This window comes from Penaeus vannamei, chromosome 3, assembly GCF_042767895.1.
Source record: "Penaeus vannamei isolate JL-2024 chromosome 3, ASM4276789v1, whole genome shotgun sequence".
NCBI classification, from domain to species: Eukaryota; Metazoa; Arthropoda; class Malacostraca; order Decapoda; family Penaeidae; genus Penaeus; species Penaeus vannamei.
In genome coordinates, this window is record NC_091551.1 from 47,705,451 (window position 1) to 47,719,882 (window position 14,432).

Here is a 14,432-nt window from a genome sequence, read left to right on the forward strand (position 1 = left end):
TCACGCCGCCCACTCTGACACGCCCCCTCGATCTGACCCCCCCCCCCCCACGCCCACAGAGAGGCCGGACCCCCCCGCCCACGTGCACGTGAGGGAGGTGACGAGCCGCCAGGTGTCGCTGGCGTGGGCGCCGCCCTTCGACGGGAACTCGCCTCTCACCCACTACATGCTGCAGCACTGGCCCGCCCGCGGTGTCACGCCGCCCACGCCCACCAACACCACACTGCCGCCCGACCTGACGGAGGCCACGCTCAAGGTGGGGCTCAAGCTCGATTTATTTTTTCTTCTTTCTTCCTTTTTTGTGTTTGGAAGCGCGATTTCATGGCAATTTTATCAGAACGCTCCCTGGAATTCTTTTTTCATTCTCTATTTTTTTCTTCTCTCTCCCCCTGGGTTTCTCATTGAAAAACTGGAATATGATTGTCGTTGTCATTGGATGCGATGTGAGATTAGGTGCAGGTTTTTATCACAACGCTCCCTGGAATCATGCATTCTGTTTTTTCCTCCTGTAAGAGAATCATTTTTTTTTTTTAGAATGGACTTACTTCCCGCATGTACATATATATATATATATATATATATATATATATATATATATATATATATATATATATATATATATAATGTATATATATATATATATATAATGTATATATATATATATATATAATGTATATATATATATATATATGTATATATATATATATATATATATATATATATATATATATATATATATATATATATATATATATATATATATATATATATATATATATATATATATATATATATATATATATATCTTTTACAATCTCCAGAGTAAGAAAATCACTTTTTAGAGCGGCACTTTCATCGCAGCCATTTAAGAAAGAGAAAACTTATTCACAGCGACCTAACCCCCCTCCTTCCCCCTCTCCCCCTCCCTCCTCCTTCCCACAGGGTCTCTCCCCCGGCCAGGCCTACCACGTGCAGGTGCTGGCAGTGAACGCCCGCGGGTCCTCGCCGCCCTCGCCCACCCTCAGCATCACCACCCTCCAGGAGCCGCCCACGGCGCCGCCCACGAGACTCCGAGCCAGCGGGCGCCAGCAGGCCACCATCAGCCTCTCGTGGCAGGTCAGGACTCGAGAGCTGCGGGTCCCCGGGCGATGGCGGCTCGAAAGGCCTGCGCTCTCTCGCCTTTATATAGCCATCTGTCTGTCTGTTTGTCTATATTGACTGTCTTTCTCCTTTATATATCGATCTGTCTATCTATCTTAAGTGTCTTTCACTCTCTATCTATCTGCTTGTCTATCCATCTCTCTGCCTCGCTCACTCTTTAGCTCACTTTATATTTATCTCTCTCTCTCTGCCTCTCAGCCTGTCTTTCTCTCTGTGCCTATATCTGTGTGCGTGTGTCCCTCTCTGCCTGTGCGCGCACCTGCTTGTGTCCTAATGTATGTGTATAGGTAGATAGATAGAGATAAATATAGATAGATAGAGATGGATAGACAGATAGATAGATATAGATAGATAGACAGATAGATAGATATAGATAGATAGACAGATAGATAGATATAGATAGATAGACAGATAGATAGATATAGATAGATAGACAGATAGATAGATATAGATACATACGTATATATTAATCATACATTATATACAAATAGACACACAGCCTCCCCTCCCTAACCCCCTCCCCCCCCAGGCTCCAGCGGCGCACCTGAGCCCCGGCGAGGTCTCGGGCTACCAGGTGGGCTTCCGCGAGGCTGACGACGGCGAGAGCGCGGAGTACCGGTGGCGCAGCGTCCGCGGGGGAGCCATGGCGGCCGAGATCAGCAACCTGAGGCACTACACCGCCTACAGCGTCACCGTCAGGGCCATCAACCAGGTGGGCGCCGGGCCCTCCGCGCACCCCGTCACCGTCACCACCAGCCAGGGAGGTCGGTTGTGTTTGTTTGTTTTTGTTTGTGGGTTTTTTGTTTATTTGTTTATCCATTCATTCTTTTTTTCCTTTTCGCTCACTTTGTCAGTAGCATCGAGAGAGTTCAGTGGTTGTTTATTTTTTGTTTGTTTGTTTCACTTGTTTATTTGTTTATTTTCCCGTATATAATACCTTAAAAGAATAATTCAGTGACGATGATAATGAAAACAAACAAAATAGTTAGATGGTAATGTAACAATTTTGATTAAAAACCATGAAAAAGATAGTTTCATGAATTTATAAAACCATACAAAGAATAATTCGGGGATAAAGATGGAAATACTTATAAATAATAATAATAAAGACACTTGCAAATGATGATAACAAAAGGCGCTTAGAGATAATAACAGTAATACAGATGCTTTCATAAGATAACTATGATAAAGACAGACAGATGACAACCCAGATGATAATAATAATACCGACACTTACAAGGGATACTACTAATAAAGGCACTTACAAATGATAACACGAATAAAGGCACTTATGAAAGATGATGATAGTAAAGGTACCTGCAATATCCCAATTATAAAGACACTTCGCAACAACAGTAACAAAAACACCAACAAATGAACCGAAAAAGCCCCCCCGGATCTCAACAGCGCGTCATAACCCCTCTCCGCCCTCCCCCCCTTCTCCCCCCAGTGCCCTCCGCCCCCCCGAAGGCCGTGCAGTGCGACCCCCTCTCGTCGCAGGCGCTGAGGGTGCGCTGGAACCCCCTGCCCCTCAACCTGTCCAACGGGCCCGTGCAGGGATACAAGGTCTACTACAAGAGGACCACCAACATTGAAGGTAAGCGCCGAGGGCTCGTGTGCCTTTCTTTCTTTCTTTTTCTTTCTTTCTTTCTTTCTTTCTCTCTATCTTTTTCTTTTTTCTTTCTTTCTTTCTGCCTTTCTTTCTTTCCGTCTTTCTCTCTTTCCGGCTTTATTTCTCTCTTTCTTTCTGTCTTTCTTTCTCTCTTTCTTTCTCTCTTTCCTTCTTTCTTTCCTTCTTTCTTTCATTCTTTCTCTCTTTCCTTCTTTCTTTCTTTCTTTCTTTCTTTCATTCTTTCTCTCTTTCTCTCTTTCTTTCATTCTTAATTGACCACCGATATTGAAGGTGGTTCATGTCCAGCACATTTATTTGTCTCAACCATGAACCACATTGAAGTTAAGGCCAAAGACCATTCACGCTTTTTTTTATTACTTAATTGATTGATTACTTTCTCTGCCCCCCTCCCTCCCACCCCCACCCCTCCCCCAGGTTCGAACGCCGTGGAGGTGAAGCGAACCACGAACCTGGAGACGAACCTGCAGGGCCTCGGGCGGTTCACCAACTACAGCGTCCGCGTCTTGGCCTTCACTTCGGCTGGCGATGGAGTCATGTCCGCGCCCACCTTCTGTACCACGCTGCAGGACGGTACGAAAGAGGAGGAGGAGGAGGAGGAGTGGTGATGATAATGATGATGGTGATGATGGTGACGATAAGATGATTGAGGGTGGTGGTGGTGGTGATGGTGGGGGTAAAGTTATGGAAATTGTGAAATAATGGCTTGGTTCGAAAGGCTGGGTTTGTTGGGATGTATATATTTAAATAGATAAATTGATAAGGATGTATATATCTATATAGATATGTAGATAGATCTGTCTCATTCTTCTGTTACTTTGTCTACCTCCGCATTTCCTTGTTTTATCACCCTCTTTCATCTCCCTTCTCTCATCACTCTTCTAATTATCTCCCATCATTTATCACTCTAATCTCCCTTTTTATCCCTCTTCTCTCCCTCCCTCCCACCCCCTTACTCCGTCCCTCCTTTCCTCCCTTCCCTCCTTCCATCCCTCAACTCCGTACCCCCTTCCCTCTCTCCCTCCCTTCCTCCCTCCATCTCCCCTCCTTTCCTTCCCTCCTCCCCATCCTATCCCTCCCTCCCCTCCCTACCCTCCTCTCCTTCTCTCCCTCTCTTCCTTCCCTCCCCTCCCACCCTCCTTCCCTCCCCTCCCTACCCTCCCTCCTTCTCCTCCCTACCCTACCCTACCCTACCCTACCCTACCCTACCCTCCTTCCCTCCCCTTCCTCCCCTCCCTCCCTACCCTCCCCGCCCCTCCCCTCCCCTCCCCTCCCCTCTCCTCCCCTCCCTTCCCTGCCCTCCCTCCCCCCCTCCCTCCTTACCCTCCCCTCCTCCCTCCCTCCCTCCTTCCCTCCCCTCCCTCCCTCCCTTCCCTCCCTACAGTCCCCGGCGCGCCCTCCGCCATTCGCGCCCTCCCCGCCGGACGCGACGAGGTGATGGTGTCCTGGCTGCCTCCGTCTCGCCCCAACGGCGTCCTGGTGCAGTACACGCTGTACTACAGGCCCCTCAACGCACACCTGGTACGTACCCGGTGGCGCTGGTGTTGCGGTGGGTGTTTCTTTGGTGTTGTGGCTGCGGGGGAGGGTGTTGTAGGTTGTTTTGGGGTGGGAGGGGGGAGGGGAGGAGTCTGCAACAACACTTCTCTGGTGTAATGATGACGTGGGTTGGTGTTGGTTGTTTTTTTTTTTGGGGGGGGATGTTAAAGATGCGGGTGATGGGCGTACGTGTGTGAAATTTGTGTTCTTGTTTTTTTTTTTCTAATATAAGTAAATTGCTTGCGGTAGTGGGAATATATTTTTTTTCTTACGTTTCAATCTCTGCGTCAATCGTGTTGGGTTTGTACTCGACGGTGCATGCTATTTGATGATATTTGATGACACTGCCAATGCACAGGTGATTAAGATTATTCTTTTTTAACCCGCCACTTCCTTCCCGCTTCTCCTTACTCCTTCCTCCTTCCTCCATTCTGCCCTCCTTGTGATTCCCTTTTCCCTCTCTTCCTCCCCATTTCTCTTCCTCCTATTTCTTCATTCATTTATCCTTTCTTTTATTATTTTTCCTTGCTTCCATCCTTCCTTTCACCTCTATTTTTCCCTTCTCTTTTCCCTCTTCCCACCAACCCTCCCTCCCACCTTTTCCCCTTCCCCTTCTCCCCTCCTTCCTCCCTTCTTTTCTCTTTTCTTCCTCTCTACTTCCCCCTCTCCCCTCTTTCCTCCCCTCTTTTCTCCCACCCTCCTTCCTCTCCCTCTCTCCTTCCTCTCCCTCCCTCCTTCCTCTCCCTCTCTCCTTCCTCTCCCTCCCTCCTTCCTTTCCCTCCCTCCTTCCTTTCCCTCCCTCCCTCCCTCCCTCCCCGCTCCCCCTCTGCTTCCCCCTCCCTGCAGGCCACCCGCGACATCGCCGTGACCGCCGACGTGGGCGCGGTGCCGTGGGTGGAGCTGAGCTGGAAGGTGGGCGAGCTGGACGCCCACGCCCGCTACGAGTTCTGGGTGACGGCGTCGACGCGGGTGGGCGAGGGGGCGGCGTCCCGGGTGGTGTCCGAGAGCCCCTCCACGCTCGGTAAGGGGCCGACCTCCTTTTCGGTTTTGGCTTTTATTTGGTTGCTTGTTTGGCTGTTTGCGGCTTGGTACTTTTTGCTTGTTTCGGATTTTATTTGTTTACTTGTTTTTGTTTGTGTCGAGTTAGTTTTTGTTCTTCTGTTTTCCGTTCTGCCTCCTTTCTTCGTCTTTTGTAGCTCCATGTTATTTTTCTGATTTTCTTTTCTTTCTTTCTTTTATTATTTCCTTTTCTTCATCGTTACTTTTTGTTCAGTTTTGTTTTTGACTTATTTTCTATCAGTATTTCCTTTTGTCTTTCCTTTACTTTCTATGTCTATGTCTTTCTTTTTGTTCTTGGTTGCATTTGTTGTCCTTTCTTATGTTTATTGTTATTATTGTTTGTAATTATTCTTCTGTTTTCTTTTTATTCTTTCCTTTTCACTTTATATTTATTTGTGTTATTGCTGTTGTTTATGGTTGTTTTAAAAGCAGCTGATGACTTGCAGTTTGAAAAGTTCTTGCCTTTGACACGTAAGTTTGTTGGGCTTTTGAGAAATTACGATTCCTTTGGAGAAAAAAATCTTAAAATGTTTTTGGGGTTTATTTCCCTTTCATGGGAAGTTGTCGGGATTTTTTAACATTTTTACTTTGAAGTTCATTATTGATTTTTTTATCATCTTTCCTCCTCCTCCTTTTCTTCGCGTCTGCATCGTCGTCCTACTTTTCATCCGATTCCTTTTCCATTCCCCCTTTCTCCATCTCTTTCTCCTCCTCCCTCCATCCCTTGCCATTTTCTCTTACTCCTCTTTCCCCTCCTTGCTCCATTTCCCCTTCCCCCTTCCCCTTCCCTCCCACCTCCCTCCTCCCTCCTCCCACCTCCCTCCCACCTCCCTCCCTCCTTCTCCTCCCTCCCTCCTCCTACCTCCTTCCTTCCGACCGACCTCCCTCCTCCTTCCTCCTTCCTTCCGACCTCCCTCCCTCCCTCCCTCCCTCCCTCCCTCCCTCCCACCTCCTTCTCCTCCTCCTCCTCCTCCTCCTCCTCCTCCTCCTCCTCCTCCTTCCCTCCCTCCTTCCCTCCCTCCTTCCCCTCCCTCAGTCCCCGCCCGCATCAGGTCCTTCGGTCAGTCCGTGGAGGTCCGGGCGGGTTCCTCGCTGACCCTCCCGTGCGCCATGGTGGGGTCCCCGCCCCCCTCCGTCACCTGGTCTCACCAAGGACGCGACAGCTCCCTGCACGCACAGGTAAGGAAGAAAGGAAGGAAGTTGGGAAATAAGGAAGTAGAGAAGTAATGAAGTAAGGGTGAAAGAAAGGAAGGAAATTAGGGAGATTTAGAAAGTAGGGAAGTAAGGAAAAAAAAAGAAAGGAAGGAAGTAGTGAAGTCAGTAAGGAAATAAGTAGGAAGGAAAATAAAGAAGGAAGAAAGATAGGAAGTAAGGAGGTAGGGAAGTAAGTAAAACTAAAAGAAATAAATAACTAATTAAAAGATATGATAAAGAATAAGTAAATAGAAAGTGTGATAAGAAATGAATGGATAAGAAAATAGATGAGAAAAAGAAAGATGATGATGATGATAATGAATAAGTAAAAATATATATATTATAATTCGGTTAGATGGGAATTAGATGTGATTGATATTTAGCACAGGTAAGTAAAAACAAAGAAAAAGGATAAATATGAAAAAAGAAAGTTGTATTCGGTTAAATAAGTTTTGGAAAAAAACTGGATAATAGTGTGTTTTTTCCTCTAACATTGTGGATGTTGTTAGTTGTTTGTTGTAGCGTTAATTAATTGATTTACTTCTAAAGCCCCTCTCCCTTTTCTCTCCCCTCCCTCTCCCTCTCCCTTCCCCCTCTTCCAGACGCTCCCCGACCACTCCCTGCACGCCTCCGTGGTCACGCCCGACATCGCCGGGAACTACACGTGCCACGCCCAAAACCCCCACGGGCGTGACGAGGTGACGTGGGTGGTGCAGGTGGTGCAGGCGCCGCCCCCGCCCACGGTGAGGGTGCAGTATGCCACCGAGACGGCCATCCACCTGTCGTGGGACACTTCCGGCGACGGAGGGAAGCCCATCACGGGTGAGGGACGCGCAGGGAGGCTTGTTCTTGCTCTTGTTTTTGTTTGTGTTTGTGTTTCTTAGCGAATTGGAGGTGAGGGAGACAGGGAGCGGGTCTCGAGAGCTGTTCTTGTTTTTGTTTTTGTTTTTGCGTTTGTGTTTGTTAGCGAATTAGAGGTGAGGGAGACAGGGAGCGGGTCTCGAGAGCTGTTTTTGTTTTTGTTTTTGTTGCTGGTAAGAGAGGCAGGGTGGGAGTCACTCTGGGAAGCTCTTGTTTTTGTTTTTGTTTGTGTTTGTGTTTGTTAGCGAATTAGAGGTGAGGGAGACAGGGAGGGGGTCTCGAGAGCTGTTCTTATTTTTGATTTTGTTTTTGCGTTTGTTTCTTAGCGAATTAGAGGTGAGGGAGACAGGGAGGGGGTCTCGAGAGCTGTTCTTATTTTTGATTTTGTTTTTGCGTTTGTTTCTTAGCGAATTAGAGGTGAGGGAGACAGGGAGGGGGTCTCGAGAGCTGTTTTTGTTTTTATTTTTGTTGGCGAATTGCAGGTAAGAGAGGCAGGGTGGGAGTCACTCTGGGAAGCTCTTGTTTTTGTTTTTGTTTGCAAATTACAGGGGGCAGAGTCGCTCTTGGAGTCTCTTATTCTTATTTGTGCGTTTGCTTTTGTTTTTGTTTTTAATTTTGTTTGCGATTTACAGGTAAGAGGCAGAGAGGGAGTCGCTCCTGGAAGCTCTTATTTTTGTTTGTGTTTTTGTTAGCGAATTATAGGTGAGGGAGACAGGGAGGGAGTCCTGAAATCCATAAAAGTAGTCTCCCAAATCTCAGTTTACTGTATATTTTGTAGCCTAATCGTCTAGTTCTTGAGAGAGCTAAAGCCTGCCTCGGTGACAGCGACCTCATCTCACGACCCTTTGAAAGCCCACGACAGAAAAATGCCCTTTCTTTGCTCTCTCTGTCTCTATCCTTTCCCTCTTTCATTACCCTTTTTCTTCCTCCTTTATCTTTTTTCATCCTCGTCCTTTATTTTTTCTTTATCCTTTTCCCTCTCTCTTTATCTCTCTTCCATCTCTTTCTTTATTCCCTTTTCCTCTTTTTTATCACTTTTCCTCTTTCTTCATCCCCTCTCCTCTTTCTTTATCGTTATTTCCTATCTCAGTCCCTTTTCCTCCTCTTCCATTATCCCCTATCCTCTTCTCTCTTCCCCTATCCTCTTCCCTCTTCCCTTCTCGATGATCCTCTTTTCCTCCTCTCTTACCTTCTCCCCCTCCGCCAGGCTACGTTCTGCGCTACAGCCTGGAGACGGACAAGGCGTGGGTGGAGGAGCAGGTGGAGCCCGGGGAGACGAGCCACGCCCTCGAGAACCTGCGCTGCGGGTCCACCTACCGCGTGCAGGTCGCCGCCGTCAACCTCGTGGGTCGAGGCGAGCCTTCGCAGACGGTCAACACGAGGACGCGAGGAGCTGGTGCGTTGGGGTCTTTAGGGGGTCTTTTGGGGTCATCTGGGGGTCTTTGGGGGGTCTTTGCGGGTCATCTGGAGGTCTTTGCAGTCATTTGGGGTCATCTGGAGGTCTTTTGGGTCATCTGGGGTTTTTTAGGGAGTCATTTGGGGGGTTTTGGTTCATCTGAGAGGTCTCTGGGGTTTGGGGTTTGAGGGCAAGGTGTGACTACGAATAGGTATGGAAAGCTAGCTGTGATTGATTATGGAAAGGTAATGATTAGTTATGAAATTATTAGATATGGAAAGCTGTCTATTTATGGAAAGTTAACTGTGATTATTTATGGATAACAACGTAGTCCCCAGTTTAACAAGTAATTGAGAGTTTTTGTAAAGTTGAACTTGCCAGAAAACAATATGAGATAGAGGTGTTTAGCTTTAGATATTGTATAGGTATTGATTTGGTATGAATTAGGATATAACTAAGCAAAACAAAAACTACAAACGGTAAATTTTGAGTCCATTAAAACTCGCGAACTCCAAACTTTCATCTTGTTCTCATTAAGATTAATATTTCACTTCATAAATTCACTCCCCCTTTTAAATTCTGAAAGTCCATTCGAACTCAGCCATTCCCAAATATCAACTTTTTCTGATTTTTACAATTCACATTTCACTTCACTAAATCATTCCACCTTTTTGTGTTTTGTTGTTTGTCCTTAAGGGACTAAAGGACGAAATCACCCAAAAGACCGATCCCCCAGCCACTAACCCCCCCCCCCCTCCCCCAGCCCCCCGCCAGCCGCGCCACCAGGACCTGGTGAGCGTGAACTCCTCCGCCGTGACGCTGCACCTGTACACGTGGCCGACGGGGGGCTGCCCCATCACCTGGTGGCGCGTGGAGTACCGCCCGCACTCCGAGAGCTCCTTCACGCCCGTGGCCACCCACCTGGCGGGCGCCACGGACTCCATCACCTTGCCCAAGCTGGCGCCGCTCACGTGGTACCAGCTGCGCGTCTCGGCGCACAACGCCGCCGGCGCCGCCACCGCCACCTACGACGTGGCCACCGCGTCGCTCATGGGAGGTGCGCCCTCGCCGCCCTGCCTGGGGCTCGGCTTTGTTTGATTGATCTGACTTGCTGTTTGATTATTTTCAAGTTTGTTCTTTTCTTCTGTGTTTCGCAAAATAGGAATCAAACAAATGTATTTTTCCTTTCTTTCATATTTTGCATAATAGGAATTAAGCAAGTTTTAGTGTGTTTCCTTTCTCCCAGATCTTGCAAAATAGGCTCTAGAGTCTGATTTCCTCCTTTCCTGTTTTCCTCCTTCAGTACATAATAAGGTAAGCTCGTCCGTCTGGGCGGTGTGTGAAATCTGGGTTTTATCCGTAGACTTTTTTTTCATTTTCTTTCTTTTTCCTCATTTTGCTTTCTCTTTTATTCATTCTCTTTTACCCTCTTCTTATCATGATCATTCCTCCCTCTTCTCTCATATCGTCCTTCATCCGATTTCTTCCCCCCTTCTCATCACCTTCCCTCCTCTCTCATTTACCTTTTTCTCTTTTCCTCTCATCATCTCTCCTCTCTCATTTACCTTTTTCTCTTTTCCTCTCATCTCCTCCTTTATCCTCTCCCTCTTCATCTCATCACCTCCTCTCCTCTCTCACTTACCTTTCTCTCTTTTCCTCTCAGCCCCTCCTTTATCCGTTCTCTCCTCCCCCTCCTTCTTGTCACCCCCCTCACCCCCTTCCGTCTCCCCCCGCAGCTACCCTGGCGCCGGAGTCCGTGGTGGAGGTGGTGGAGGGCAGCGGCGCGCCCCTGTTCCTGGACCCGCACGTGCTGGCCCCCATTGTGTCCGGAGTCGCCTGCACCCTGGCCCTCCTGCTGTGCGTCGGCCTGCTCATCTCCAGAGGGTGAGTGAGGGAGGGAGGGAGTGGGAGGGATGGTAGGGGAAGATGGGGGGGAGGGAGAGAGGAGAGGGAGTAGGAGTGGGATGGGGAGGTTGGGGAAGGGAAAGAAGGGGAGTGGGGTTGGGGAGGGGGAGGGGGGTAGGAAGAGGTTGGGGAGAGAGAAGTGGGGGATTGGAGTAGGGGGAGGGAAAGAGGGGGAGTGGGGGGGGTTAGGGGTGCGGGATATGAAAGGGAGGGAGGGGGAGAGAGAGAGAGAGAGAAAGCGGGGATTTGGAGAGAGGGGCAGGTTCTGTATGGGTAGGGGTTTAGTGAAGGGGAGGGTTTGAGGTAGGGATGGGGGGAGGGAAGAAGGAGGGAGGGAGTGGGAAAGAGAGGAAGAGAATAAAAGAGAAGGGAAAGGAAGAGGGGTAAGGAGGGAGGCGGTGTTGGAGAGGCAGGAAGAAGAGCTAATGGAACAGGGAGGAGGAAAGAGGGAGAGATAAGGGAATGAGGGTGAAAGGGGAAAAGGAGGGGGAAGGGAGATGAGGGAGAGGGAGAGAGAGTGAAATGATGAAGAGGGAGTAACAAGGAAAGAGAGGAGATACGGCGAGGACAAGAGAGGAAGGGGAGAGTGTGAGAGAATTTGAGAAAGAGAAAGTTGAGGAAGATGAAGAGATCATAATAATGACAAAGAAAATACAAAGAGAAAATTAAAAGAGAGGGAACAGAAAACATGAGAAGAGAAAGAGGGGGAAAAAGGGGAAGGAGGGGATATAGAGTGAGAGCGAAGGAGACAGAGATGAGAAAATAATCACAAGGATAATAAAATATTCCTGAGCAGATTATTCTATTAAATATATATATATACCGTATCCAATATTATATCCTGCCAGCTGACAGGTCCTGATGCTCAGGAATATTTCATTACTCATGTGTAAATGCCCGGGGAATAATACGCTGTGTGCGTGTATGTGAGTGTGTGTGTATGTGTGTGTGCGTGTGTGTGTGTGTGTGTGTGTGTGTGTGTGTGCGTGTGTGTGTGTGTGTATGTGTGTGTGTGTGTGTGTGTGTGTGTGTGTGTGTGTGTGTGTGTGTGTGTGTGTGTGTGTGTGTGTGTGTGTGTGTGTGTGTGCGCATGCGTGTGTGTGTGCGTGTGTGCGAATGCGTGTGTGTGTGCGAGCGTATGTGCGTGTTTGCGTGTATGTGCCTATATATAGATGTGTGTATGAAAGTACATGTGCTTGTCGAGTGTACGTAAAGTGACGGAAAAAAGTCTCTTAATGAACTGAAACTGAATCTATGGTATTTGGCTGATGTTCGAGACAGAATTAGAAATATGTTTCATAAGAGTTTCGACCGTGACTGTACCTATCTCTATATACACATCTAGACCCATACACACACACAAGCACACAACCCCCACTCCCACCCCCTTCAAGCCCTCCAACCGACCCCCACCCCTCCAACTGAACCTCCCAACCCACATAAACCCCCAGCTAACCCCCATCCCCTCCTCCCCTCCCGCAGACGAGCTCGCTTCATGAAGAACAGCGGCGGCGGCAGCGGCGGCGGCGGCGGCGGCGAGGAGCGGCGGAGCAGCGGCGGCCCCACGTACTCGCGCTCGCTGGCGGAGATGCAGAACCACCGCAACGACAGCCAGGAGCAGCTGTCGCCCGCCGCCCGCGCCAAGCATGAGGAGGCCTACACAGGTGGGTCGCGGGGCGGGGTAATGGGCTCGATTTGCTGAGGGAATTATTGTCGCTGTCTGTTTGTTTATTTGTTGTTTGTTTGTTTGTTTGTTGCTTTTGTGTCTGGAGGCTTTCGCAGGCGGGTCTCGGGGCAGAGCGGACTCAGGACATGTTGTTTTTTTTTTATTATTGAGTGGATATTGTTGCTGTTGTTTTTATATATAGATGGAGGGTTTTGTTTCCTGTTCAGTGTCTCGGTGGCCTTCTGTGGGTAGGCCTTGGGCTTGGTTTGGTAATAAGGAGTTTTTTTATGTTTTGTTCTAACTATGTTGGTTATATTATGCATATATATGTATGTATATTTATTTATCTATCTATTTATTTATTTATATGTGTGTATACATATATGTATCTATGTTTATACGTTTCTGTTTCTTTTATTCTCGTGAGTTTTCACAGTAAAGCTATAAATCCAGGCACTATAACAAAATCACCATCACTGTATCTCAAGACTTTTTCTGTCCTGCAATAAACTGTAAACCTAACAACAGCAGCCAATGAAGACCCCATCAGCCCCCCCCCCCCCCCCGTCTCTACCGGGAGCGAGGCATCGGAGGGAACCGCGGAGGCAAGGGGGGGGGGGAGGGGGGCGGGGCGAACACCTGCTGGCGGGAGAGGGGGCGGGGCCTGGATTATAGCTTTTCGCTTAGTATTTTTTCTATTGATCATCTTGATTTGTTTTGTTTTGTTTTGTTTTGTTTTGTTTTTTGTTTCTTGTTTTTTACTTTTCTTTTTTTTCCTTGTTTTTCTTATTTTCATATCATTTCCTTTTACTGATGTTTATTCCTTGTTTATTTGTTCGAATTGTATTTTACTCAGATGTGTTTGTCGTGTCTGCTTGTTTTACTTGTCTCTTATTCACTCTTAGTTTATAATTATGATTTCATTTATTCAGATTATATTTTGATTAATGTTTTTCTTTTGTAATTTCTACTTTACGTTGTCTTTTCATTGCCTGTTTGTTATTGTTTATTTTACTCAAATGATAGTTTGTAATTTCATATCTTTTTGTCGAGGGATTTCTAGGCTTTAGATTATAAATATAGCACTAAAAGGGTAATAAACTTCTAAATTCTTCTATTTTTAAGAGATACCAGTAATCTTTTATTTTTTCTTCAAATAGCTAAGAAAAATACTCGTTTCGTATTTAAATCTTCAAAATATATCAACCGTAAAATATTATTTACAGGAAATGTAAAATGTGAAGTCAAACTTTTTTATCTCTCTCTCTCTGATATTTATGACATAACTCCCAAAACAGAAGGTAGGTTTTTTTATTTCACTTCATTATTTTCTCTTTCTCTCTCTCTCTCTTCTTAAAAGTGAAAAGGGCCCACAGACAGCCTTGCATTTGCTGCCGTTGCTTCAGGTCTTGTCATAAACTCTATTTTTTCATATATTTAAGGATAGACTTAACCCATTCAGGAGGTGCTGCTGGGTAACCTCGCTATATGTCTATCTGTCTGTCTATATATTCATCTATGTCTCTGTGGTTATCGGCCTTTGTTGCTATTTCTGCTACTTCTTCTTCCTAAACCTCTTTCTCCTCCCCCTGTCTTTTTCCTCGATCGTCTCTCTCCATCTGTTTCTCCTTTTTCTCCTCTTCCTCCTCCGCCTCCTCTTGTTCTTGTTCTTCTTTTCCTCCTCTTTCCCTACCTCTTATTCCCCCACCTCTTCCACTTTCTCCTGCTCCCCCTATTTCTCTCCTTCTCATCATTTCTCTCTTTCTTTCTCATCTGTCTCTCTTGCATCCCCTCACTTTCGTTCCTCCACTTTCCCTTCCTATCTCCCAGTTTCATAGTCTTTCTTTCCTTCTCTTTTGTTTTACTGCCTTTCTTCTCCTCTTCTTCCTTATCCTCTTTCTCCTTTTTATTCTTCTTCTGTCTTCGTAACTTAACTCTTCGTATATGGATTTTTTTATACAGGTTCCATTACTTAAAATCAATGACGAAGTAATACTCTTTTCTCATTTTAGTTTTATTAACTG

General features: G+C 46.7%; 1 protein-coding gene across 1 annotated transcript in view; it reads left to right on the forward strand.

Annotated features, from left to right (window-relative positions):
• LOC113824237 (cell adhesion molecule Dscam2) overlaps positions 1-14,432 on the forward strand; it is a gene marked incomplete in the record, with an annotated part of 150,625 nt that overhangs the window by 122,595 nt on the left and 13,598 nt on the right. Inside the window, 13 exon segments of the mRNA XM_070114017.1 lie at positions 60-256; positions 943-1,116; positions 1,691-1,925; positions 2,612-2,758; positions 3,209-3,364; positions 4,176-4,312; positions 5,174-5,348; positions 6,423-6,565; positions 7,183-7,402; positions 8,649-8,837; positions 9,601-9,894; positions 10,574-10,721; positions 12,225-12,406. Coding sequence (XP_069970118.1) covers positions 60-256; positions 943-1,116; positions 1,691-1,925; positions 2,612-2,758; positions 3,209-3,364; positions 4,176-4,312; positions 5,174-5,348; positions 6,423-6,565; positions 7,183-7,402; positions 8,649-8,837; positions 9,601-9,894; positions 10,574-10,721; positions 12,225-12,406 — 2,397 coding nt within the window.